The sequence below is a fragment of the Schistocerca nitens genome, chromosome 9 (assembly GCF_023898315.1).
Source record: "Schistocerca nitens isolate TAMUIC-IGC-003100 chromosome 9, iqSchNite1.1, whole genome shotgun sequence".
Classification (NCBI taxonomy): Eukaryota; Metazoa; Arthropoda; class Insecta; order Orthoptera; family Acrididae; genus Schistocerca; species Schistocerca nitens.
In genome coordinates this window covers 443483888-443496033 of record NC_064622.1, presented here as the reverse complement: position 1 = coordinate 443496033, position 12146 = coordinate 443483888, and the positions used below count along the sequence as shown (strand labels likewise).

The following is a 12146-nucleotide window of genomic DNA, read 5'->3' as shown; positions in this document are numbered from 1 at the left end:
GCGAAGCAAAGGGCCTGGAATGGTTGTGAGTGTCCGATCTGAGCTTTTTCTGGCAAACACTCTGAACATGTCCTTTGTTATTACAGAAAAAACAAATAGCTTGGCGTGACGGGCAATTCTCACGCGAATGTCTAGTAGCACACCGCAGGCATGATTTTAGCACTGCATTTGCTTGCCTGCGCGGTACACGTGGCTGAGAGCCTGGTGGCAGTTGCACGGCCGGGCGCGAGGGCTGTTTACTGCTCCGTGCAGCTCGCCCGGCGGGCCGGTTAACGTGACACACGGCTGGTGAAGTTTCAAATGATTCCTGAGCAAAGTCAAGTGTGTCCTGCCGATCCAATATGTCCATCACTTGTTGAAGGGAGGGATTGACTATTTTCAAAATCTGTTCTCTTATACGAACATCAGAAACGTTCTGTGCAATTGCATCACGTATCATAGTATCTGAGTAAGGGAGTCCACATTGACACTCAAAAGCACAATCCCTAGTAAGGCCTTGCAAGGTTGCAACCCTTCCCGATTAGTCTGACCTGCCGTACGTTTCGTACGAAAGAAGGTATACCTTTTGGCAACTACATTGACTGATTCTTTGAAATATGCATCTAATGCAGACAAAATTTCGTCGTAGGACAGAGTTGCTACGTCGCGTCGCGGAAATAATTTGACTATCACACGGTACGTGTGTACCCAAACGGAGGACAACAAAAATGGCTGCCGCTCGTTACCTTGAATTCTGTAGGCGGCGAGTGGAATCCAAATTGGCGTGACCACTCCATCCAGCATCAAAAGGTCGAAAAGTTGGTGCAACTGCGTGTTGTGGCTGCGTTAGCAGTGGAGCGGCGGCTGCCACATCGTTTTGCATTGCTCGTTGACCCTGGACGAACTGTCCAAGGGCATCCAGTAAGACCTGCGTCTGCTGATTCTGTAAGCGATAAAATTCGGACAGTACATCTGGAGATGGTGGCGAAGCCATGACACAAGAAAATCAGGGCAGTAGAGTTAAGAACGCAGTGTGCCCTCTTCGCCAAAATGTTGTGGATTGACAGGAGAGCCAACCCACGAAGTTTAGAGGAAGCCGAAAGGCACGCGTTTTAGCTCACGCAGGCTGGCGTGAGGTCTGGAACAGGACAAAGAATTTAGACTAGAAAAAAAAGGATGTAGCTAGTGAAATACTTAACTTTAATCCATTAATGTTGAACGTAGCTCTTGTCTCTACATTATTTACAATATCAATAGTAACTGAACATGGCGCCTTGCTAGGTCGTAGTAAATGACGTAGCTGAAGGCTATGCTAACTATCGTCTCGGCAAATGAGAGCGTATTTTGTCAGTGAACCATCGCTAGCAAAGTCGGTTGTACAACTGGGGCGAGTGCTAGGAAGTCTCTCTAGACCTGCCGTGTGGCGGCGCTCGGTCTGCAATCACTGATAGTGGCGACACGCGTGTCCGACGTATACTAACGGACCGCGGCCGATTTAAAGGCTACCACCTAGCAAGTGTGGTGTCTGGCGGTGACACCACAAAACCGCTTCACATTTACTCTTGCAAAACCGAAGCACTGGCGACCAAAGACACAAAATACTTGAGTCACTAATTCCTGAAGAGATTGTGACTAACAGAGACCCAATAACAGTATTCCTACTACTCTTTAAGAGTACTGGTCGGCTTTACTGAAATGACAGGGAGATGCACTGCACAATAAATTCTGTTTCGGTGTGGGCACTAAGACCACTGTGGTTTTGTCTCCCTGGTTAAAACAAATCAAATCAATAGTTATACGCACAATACGGGAAAAATTCTGAAGGTCTTTCTTCATGAACTCGATTTTCGGAAAAAAATTCTAAATAAAACGTTGGATATATCACGCCAAGTGCCAGGAACCAGAAAGCCAAATACGCTATTTCTGTTTGTTGTGAGGTCGCCGCATGCACCAGCCACATAAGACCCGTTTCACTGCCTTTCAGTTCTACGTACATTTTAATGTGAAGACGTTTAGGCTTAGCACAGCTCCATTGGGTATGTCTTTTAATGGACGTTATTTGGTTTTACTGATGTTCGCACATACCATGTTACTTGACACGAGCTTCTTTGCTCTAAAATTTATCGTCACCAGTATGTGATTTTACGCTTCCGTGTACTTCTGAAGAAGACAATGTTACAATTATTGAAACCATGGTCAATGAGTGTTAAGAAACCTTTATACCTGCAACTGGTTAGTTGATTTTTTCAGATCGTTCTTGCTGAGAGAGTTGAGGTTGAACGAAACAGAAGATATCATGACTTTTTACGAGTTGATGGTCCAACGTTTGATACAGTACTGGAAAATGGTTGTTCCAATGGTTAAAAAAAACACACACACACACACAACAACAGCGAGAAATGCAACTCCACCAATTCAGCGTTTATCTGCTACGCTACCATACATGGAGATACAGCAGACGGGGGATGACACGTACTGTACACTGTACACTGCTTTGAAGCTGGCGCTGCCATAATAGCAGCTCTTAAACATTAGCAGACTACAGTCTGCTATTGCTTCTTATCCTTAATTTCTGTCGCGTCCACGCAACAGCTGTTACAAATAATAAATATTACAGCGTCAGAAAGGTTTCTTCAGATGTTTTTGGGTCTAAATCATATTTGATCCAGTAATACGACTTATTGGCCACGCTAATGAATCTTTCTTTTTGTTACAAACAAGACAAGTTTCGGACAAACAAGAAGCGAAGTATGTGATGTGAAAAAACTTCCGTAACCCAGCATCTTTCTGAATACAGAATGATGAAACTAATATTCCGTGTATGTCCTCTTCCCGAAAATGTTGAGTAGATATTTTGCTACGTCTGGGTGGTTTGCAATATTGCCTTCTCACAGCGTTCAACTAGAGCGCTCTTCGAATCGTTTTGATAGAAAATCTAAAGTCAAATTGCAGAAATAAAACCAATACTGTAAAAAATTGTTCAAATGGCTCTGAGCACTATGGGACTTAACATCTCAGGTCATCAGTCCCCTAGAACTTAGAACTACTTAAACCTAACTAACCTAAGGACATCACACACATCCATGCCTGAGGCAGGATTCGAACCTACGACCGTAGCGGTCGCGCGGTTCCAGACTGAAGCGCCTAGAACCGCTCAGCCCATTACTGTAAAAGTAACCACCGAAACTAAAATATACATAAAAGAAATATCGCTTGAACTGGTCCACTTAGGAATGAAATGTGATTCCTTTACACTTAAGACTACAATCAGAAATAGTATACATGTAAACAATACAAGTCTTTTTTTTTTTTTTTTTTTAATCAAAACACTTCCACCAGAAGGTAACATTTGGGGCTACTAACATGGGGGACGTCAAATTCGGATTTGCGACGTCATGACAATTTTTATCATACCTCTATACTACGATACCTTGCTAACGGCAATTATTTCGAAAACTTCACTAGCGCAGCTTCAATCAAAGTATAAGTATTTGAGACATCGCTATGGAAATGTGTCACGCAATAATACGTACAGTAAGGGATTATATTCAGGTAAGTAATGTATACTCATACATAAATATCTATATATACTTTTAGTGAAAACTTTTCATTAATCAGCTTTTAAAACATCTTCCTTCGTGCCTGTAAGGGGCCGTTCTCCGTATGATGTGAACTTTCTTCTTTTTTAATATTTCTGTTTTTGTGTCCACCTGCCTTATCATCACACAACGCTGGCAATGATTTGTACATTTTGATGCAGTCTGTTTTCGAAACAACAAAAGCAACAAAGAACTGTTGGACGCAAATATGTCAAAAAATGGTTGGTTCAAATGGCTCTGAGCACTATGGGACTCAACTGCTGAGGTCATAAGTCCCCTAGAACTTAGAACTACTTAAACCTAACTAACCTAAGGACAACACACACATCAATGCCCGAGGCAGGATTCGAACCTGCGACCGTAGCGGTCGCGCGGTTCCAGACTGTAGCGCCAGAACCGCTCGGCCACCAGCGGCCGGCGCAAATATGTCCAGAACATGTAGCGCACGAGAGATTGGGAAGGACGTTGTCAATACTCCTACAGACAGTAAGATATTTCCGACGAGTGCAATATATTTAAAAAGTTTTTGATGTACTCCCTGTCACTGCGCAGCTTTTTAATTAACCCCCACACGTTCGATATTACTGGGAATCTGGAAATGTTGTGCAATGCTATTCACGGTCCAGTGGCCTTTAGAAAGCAGAGAGAAAAGGTAACAACAGGCAGTCTGGTATCCTTAGTTTGCGAGCCATTCTCTTTAAAAGTTTTTGCCGCGAAATAAAGGAATTGAGTAAAAAGCGACTGTTTTGTGCTCTGCCGACTTTCCTTATTGCCCCCTACTACATTTTCTTGTTAAGTTGACTGCCTAGCTTATCCCCGTTGCTGGATTAATCACATTCCCCGTGGCGCTCTTTGTAGACTTATTGTGCAAGAACAGCGTTACTGTAAAAATGTTTTCTTCACTGTCTGTATCTGTGGCGTAGGCTGAAAGACTATTCAGCACACAGAAACGAAGAAAGATTCTTCTACAATCCACAATGAGTTACACGGATTATCAGCTTTAGGAGTGCTTGCTCTGGAATCTGCCTCAAAATTGTACCTCTGCACACTTCATGTAATATTGGCATCAGCGGTGGAACCCCACCGATGGACGCTCAAAACATCGACAAGGTCAATTTAGCTGATGGATGGCGGTTCGCGGTCGTACATACCTAGGGCACAAGGCGTGAGCAAGTCAAAAATCGCATTAGGTGATGCATCCCGCATGCTAATAGGTAGCGAGGAAAGTAACGGTACCTTGACGAATTTAGCATCGTAATTCATCACAAGTGCGACAATTAGTACCGCCTCCCTTAATCTCGTATCCCATTTTTACATCTGCATATATATTTTGTTTTATCGCTACATCATTACTACATTCTAATTAAAAGAAATTAAGCCTGACAATAATGGGCGCTTAATTATCATGACTATGTCTATTCCGCAGTGTTTTGGGAAATCTTCCGAACACTTACGCCTTCACAAAGGCCCTCGCAGAAGGTCTTTGCGTCGAAGCGATGGAGAAAGGTTTACCAGTGTTGATACTCCGACCTTCTGTAGGTGAGCTGAAAACAAATAATAAATATTTCGCTTAAGCTTGAAACTCTCCACAAGTGCTTCTAAACTGATTATTTTTTTAAAAAAATATGAGATGTAAAATACGCTTCACATTATGTGTTTAAATTTAGATCTTGAACCAGTATTATTTTTTCCAGTGATTCCGATATGGAAGGAGCCTCTACCGGGATGGACAGACAATATAAACGGACCAACGGGTCTGCTGATCGGAGCAGGCAAGGGTGTGATCCGTACAATGTACTGCGACCAGAACGGCTATGCTGACTACCTGCCTGTCGACATCGCAGTGAACGGAATAATGATTGCTACGTGGAATTATGTTGCTAATGGGTAAGTGGAGATGCGTTATGATTTTGGAACATGTTCCTGCCTAACGATTGGCAATGTGAATGATCATAACCGCTTGCACTAGTAATTTTAGTACATGTTTCATTCAGTATTTCCAAGCGTCAGAATACTATAGGCCGATTAAAGAAAAACATATGTGTCATTCATGAAAAACGCGACAGTAATGATTAAAAAGGACGTCCATTTTTTCAGCAACAGAAGCAGAAATACGTCATATACTTTCTATAACACAGACTCACATTATTGATGGCCGAGTAAAGCGGCCTCTAGGTGTGCGTAAACTATCAGTAATACTGGATAATAATATTCAGCGTAATGGCCCGTTCGCTCCAGAGCGAATCGATATTGCGCAATATTAGTGTCAGATACGGACACGGGCTGTTATTTGGCTCTTGGACTTGCTTTTCAGTCTCATAAGGGAAACAGGAAGCTTAGACTGATGAATTAGTGGTACAAGAAGAGAGGAAGATTGACGCTGTGAAATTTACTGAGTGACTTGGGTATAAGCGAGCCAAATAATTATCGGAACTTTCTGAGCGTGGACGTATTTTGCAAATGGTTACACCGGTAACTGCGATTGTATCTGCATAATATTTATTCATTTAAATCCAATTTTAAAAACAAGTACACATATTTGTATCTGAACTGCGCTAAAAATTCCCTGCCCTTGCAAAAAGTTCCTGCTATCAAAATAGCGATGCGCTGTATCTAGTAGCTCGTCAGGACCAGCTCTGCTTTTCGAAGCACTCGTAATTCTTTCCAGACCTGTGCTATAATTTGCCCGCAATAAGTTTAATTTCTGTACTAATTGAGGCTCAAATGCTTCCAGCTACATTTCCCTGTATTTCCACAACCAACCGTATTGTACCGTTTTCTTTTAGCGATTACTATACTCGTTTAACACACCATAAGGTTAGCAATCGCTGTGTACTTCCAGTAATTCCCAGACGGACGTGCGTTCCGCTGATTTCAAAGCCATTTCCACTTCGCAAGACAACAAATCATGCAAAATAAATAACAAATCATGCAAAATAAATAGTCCGGTGTAAAAATGTACAATATTAGCCAGAGACTATGCGGGTGGTTTAAAAATAAGAAACGGATTTCACATGTTTGTTAGCAACTCTAAAATATAGAAACAATTTGCGGATGTCACTGGACAGAGTTTTGATACTGCTCCGCTGTTATTTGTTTGTAGCAATATGGCGATTATATTTGGGCGAAGTCAATGCGCTGTTCAAGTGGCACGTGCATTCCTCCGTCGACTGAGCAAGAAGCCGCTTATGCACAAGTAGATTTATGAGTGGCATAGAAAATTCTTGGAAGTTGACATCACGAGGCTGAGTTCATCCCGTTCCATTCCTCCTACTAAAGAAAAATTCTTGGCAGTCCCGGAAACAGAACCCGGGTCCCCCCTCCCCCCCCCCCCCCCCCCTAGTCGCGCCGACGACTCAGCTGCAGAGGGGCGAACTTAATGGTAGATGCAATCAAAAAGAGCGGTCAAATACACTCCTGGAAATTGAAATAAGAACACCGTGAATTCATTGTCCCAGGAAGGGGAAACTTTATTGACACATTCCTGGGGTGAGATACATCACATGATCACACTGACAGAACCACAGGCACATAGCCACAGGCAACAGAGCATGCACAATGTCGGCACTAGTACAGTGTATATCCACCTTTCGCAGCAATGCAGGCTGCTATTCTCCCATGGAGACGATCGTAGAGATGCTGGATGTAGTCCTGTGGAACGGCTTGCCATGCCATTTCCACCTGGCGCCTCAGTTGGATCAGCGTTCGTGCTGGACGTGCAGACCGCGTGAGACGACGCTTCATCCAGTCCCAAACATGCTCAATGGGGGACAGATCCGGAGATCTTGCTGGCCAGGGTAGTTGACTTACACCTTCTAGAGCACGTTGGGTGGCACGGGATACATGCGGACGTGCATTGTCCTGTTGGAACAGCAAGTTCCCTTGCCGGTCTAGGAATGGTAGAACGATGGGTTCGATGACGGTTTGGATGTACCGTGCACTATTCAGTGTCCCCTCGACGATCACCAGTGGTGTACGGCCAGTGTAGGAGATCGCTCCCCACACCATGATGCCGGGTGTTGGCCCTGTGTGCCTCGGTCGTATGCAGTCCTGATTGTGGCGCTCACCTGCACGGCGCCAAACACGCATACGACCATCATTGGCACCAAGGCAGAAGCGACTCTCATCGCTGGAGACGACACGTCTCCATTCGTCCCTCCATTCACGCCTGTCGCGACACCACTGGAGGCGGGCTGCACGATGTTGGGGCGTGAGCGGAAGACGGCCTAACGGTGTGCGGGACCGTAGCCCAGCTTCATGGAGACGGTTGCGAATGGTCCTCGCCGATACCCCAGGAGCAACAGTGTCCCTAATTTGCTGGGAAGTGGCGGTGTGGTCCCCTACGGCACTGCGTAGGATCCTACGGTCTTGGCGTGCATCCGTGCGTCGCTGCGGTCCGGTCCCAGGTCGACGGGCACGTGCACCTTCCGCCGACCATTGGCGACAACATCCATGTACTGTGGAGACCTCACGCCCCACGTGTTGAGCAATTCGGCGGTACGTCCACCCGGTCTCCCGCATGCCCACTATACGCCCTCGCTCAAAGTCCGTCAACTGCACATACGGTTCACGTCCACTCTGTCGCGGCATGCTACCAGTGTTAAAGACTGCGATGGAGCTCCGTATGCCACGGCAAACTGGCTGACACTGACGGCGGCGGTGCACAAATGCTGCGCAGCTAGCGCCATTCGACGGCCAACACCGCGGGTCCTGGTGTGTCCGCTGTGCCGTGCGTGTGATCATTGCTTGTACAGCCCTCTCGCAGTGTCCGGAGCAAGTATGGTGGGTCTGACACACCGGTGTCAATGTGTTCTTTTTTCCATTTCCAGGAGTGTATTTTTGTTGTGCATTAAGCCATACCACACATTAAGTTTCCTTATGAGCTGTACCACGATATGAGGGTTCTCCGACATCCAGATCCGGACATTATGCCCGTTTACTATCCCAGAGTTGTGAAAAGTGGCTCCATCGGAAAAACGTACTTTTTTGGGTAACTATTGTTTGCATCGATTGATTCCAGCATGTAACTAGCAAATTGAGCACCTCGGAGCCTATCGTCCGGCTTCACAGCTTGTAGGAATTGCACTTTGTATGCATGGAAATGCAGCATTTTATGTAAAATCTTGACCATAACGTTCTGAGGTATGCCCATGTCGCTCGAAACACGACGCGTCGATTTCCGTGAATTGAGTTGAAATTCCATGTACACACAGTATCAACGGGGACGTCACTCACTCCATCTCTAGCGCTTCTTGTCTTGTCAGCAACACTGCCAGTCTCCCTAAACTTATCAGACCATCCACTGACGCTATTCACATCTGGCGGATGTCGACCATTGGCACTTCCGAACTGTTGCTGAACTATAAAATGGCTCTGAGCACTATGGGACTCAACTGCTGTGGTCATTAGTCCCCTAGAACTTAGAACTACTTAAACCTAACTAACCTAAGGACATCACAAACATCCATGCCCGAGGTAGGATTCGAACCTGCGACCGTAGCAGTCGCACGGTTCCGAACTGCGCGCCTAGAACCGCGAGACCACCGCGGCCGGCTGCTGAACTATAACAGGCGACCGTGTTTAATGAAACCACATAACGCATTGCGGTTTCTTCTGCATAGCTGCACTCTTAAATTATGGTACACGTAACACAGATGAGTGAAAAGAAATCAGATGCTGTCAGAGTATATGTAGATATTTATCTAAAAGGTGTTTCAGAATGACGTTTTAAAAATTTGGAGGACAGGTTCCTTACACCAAAACAATAAAAAAATGTCCAGTAAACATGGGCTCTGGAATGCATATCTAAAGAATGATTGTGATTTGTGCCTCATTTAGTAATCATAAGTTTCCTCAGTCATCATTTTGGAGAGTACGCTAATATTTTTGCGATCCTTGCCAAGCTTGCGGATCATTTAAGTCCGGATCACCTTGCATGGTTTGCGGCTGACAATCACGTCAGTTAAATACCTAGGCGTACAGTAGCAATGCGGCGTGAAATGGTGTGCGACCCATTGTTGAGTACTGCTCGAGTGTTTGGGATCCCCATCAGATCCGATTATAGGAAGTCATCAAAGCAATTAGAGGCGTGCTGCTAGATTCCTTACCGGTAAGTTCGATCAACAAGCAAGTATTGTGGAAACGCTCCATGAACTCTAACGGGTATCTTTGGACGGGAGGAGACATTCTTTTTGTGAAACCCTATTGAGAAAGTTTGTATACGTTCATTTGCGATAAGAGTGCAGAACGATTCTACTGCTAGGAGTATACATATCGTGGAAGGACCGTGAAGTCTAGGTAAGAGAAATCAGGACTCGTGTGGAAGCATGTATAGCATGTATAGAGTCGTTTTTTCCCTGCTCCATTTGCGAGTGCAACAGAAAAATGGAGTGACTAGCAGTGGTACAACGTACCCTCCACTATCCACCGTACACGGTACCTTCCAGAGTATGTATATAGATGTAGGTATAACTAATAAGCCGCTCCAGCTTTGCACTAATTACTACCCAACCATGATATTTTTGGACTTTGTCTCGTGTGGCAGTCATCTGACCCACGGGGAGACATCACGGTAAACAAAAACCATATCAGTTTTTTCGACATACTACGTGGAAAGTCCGAAAAGCTTCATGAACAAGCAGAGGACGTTTTGATGGGCTTCAGTAACCGACCGAAGTGCTCTCACTCTCAGGTGCAATAATACGATGGTCGTCTAGTAGCCAGCCGGAGTGGCCGTGCGGTTCTAGGCGCTACAGTCTGGAACCGAGCGACCGCTACGGTCGCAGGTTCCAATCCTGCCTCGGCCTGGATGTGTGTGATGTCCTTAGCTTAGTTAGATTTAACTAGTTCTAAGTCTAGGGGACTGATGACCTCAGAAGTTAAGTCGCATAGTGCTCAGAACCATTTGAACCATTTTGGTCGTCTAGTATCTAGGGCCGGACATACACACACAGACTGACGTAATGGAAATAAATTACATACACAAACAATGCTCGTGAATCTGTCTACCTATCTACATCTACATAGATACTCCCCAAGCCGCCGAACGGCGCGTGGGTTAGGGTACGCTGTACCAGTACTAGCCATTTTCTTTTCTGTTCCCCTCGCATGGAGCGAGAGAAAAACGACTATCTATATGCCTCCGTATGGGCCCCAATTTCTCGTATCTTATCTTCGTGGTCCTTACGAGCAATATATGTTGGTGGAAATAGAATCGTTTGGCAGTCACTTTCAAATGTTTCAAATGCCGGTTCTCAAAATTTTCTCAATGGCGTTTCTCGATAGGAATGTCGCCCCCCAGGAATTCTCATTTGAGTTACCGAAGCATTTCCATAACACTTACGTGTTGTTCGAAACTACCGGCAAAAGATCTAGCAGCCCGCCTCTGATTTACTTCCATGTTTTCCTTCAATCTAATCTGGTACAGATCCCAAATACTCGAGCAGTACTCAAGAATAAGTTACACCCGCATCCTGTACAGGTGAACCAATCTTTCCTAAAACTCCCCCAATAAACCGAAGTCAGCCATTCTCCTTCCCTACCACAGTTTTCACGGGGTTACCTTAATTTAGTAATATGTATAGATATAGATTAGATATGTTTCCTTCAGAGACATGCTATAGGCATGTATGCTGTGGTGTTGCTTCCGTACATTTAAAACTGCCTTTTGAGGTAATGGCCAAATGGAAAATTCTAACCACAGAACAATGCTTCCAGGGATAAAGAGAAGAGCATTGTGAACATGACTTCCAGCTCCGAGTTCCAAATTTCATGGGCAGAGATCATCGAGCGGGGCAGGAAGATCACAGAGCGCGTGCCGCTCAATGGCGTGGTGTGGTACCCGGGTGGCAGCATGAAGAGGAGCCGCCTGCTGCACAACATCTGTCTGCTACTCTTCCACTTCATCCCAGCCATCCTCATTGACACACTCATCTTCCTGGCTGGGCACAAACCGATGTGAGTATTAACACGGCGACACTCGTCACTTTCCATTTCGCCTGACCTACTTGTTTCGGTCCAATAACTCTTTCATTTCTGAAAATATTATGAAAAGGATTAGATTTCTACTCATGATAAAGATGACACATTGAGTTGCAGACAAGCATGACATGGGCAGTAAAGCCTTGATTATATGGATGCAGTATAGACACATTTTTAAACCAACTTTTGCAATCTCCTGATTGCTTTAAGTAGCCATCAACTTTATGTTGATGGCTACTTAAAAAAAAGTGATTACCAGTAGGGGCAGGTGGGTCCTCAAGAATACTCATACATCTTTCACCACTGCATCAGCATGCTTTAGACCTCTTCTAGGAAAATTACTGACTGATCCGGTTCCAAATCATGCTATCACTATGAGACAGTCTGATACTAAAATGTTACCAGTATCTGCTTTGAGTTTCAATAATTAACCTTTTGCTAGAACATAACAACTTGACAAGTTTTGCTCATTGTTGCCAAGGGAATGCTCCATAACCCGTAAAACAGAAAGGAAAATAGATAAAAGATGTACAAGTTATGGTTCTTTTTCAGACCTTTGAGTCCTTCAGTGATGAATGACACACCACA

At 44.8% G+C, this 12146-nt stretch overlaps 1 protein-coding gene across 1 annotated transcript in view; it reads left to right on the top strand.

Moving 5' to 3' along the window:
• Positions 1 to 12146, top strand: part of LOC126203550 (fatty acyl-CoA reductase 1) — a 233206-nt gene that overhangs the window by 202616 nt on the left and 18444 nt on the right. Inside the window, exons 5-7 of the mRNA XM_049937871.1 lie at positions 5005 to 5117; positions 5273 to 5465; positions 11295 to 11534. Of these exons, the coding sequence (XP_049793828.1) occupies positions 5005 to 5117; positions 5273 to 5465; positions 11295 to 11534 (546 nt within the window). The remainder of the gene's footprint in view (positions 1 to 5004; positions 5118 to 5272; positions 5466 to 11294; positions 11535 to 12146) is intronic.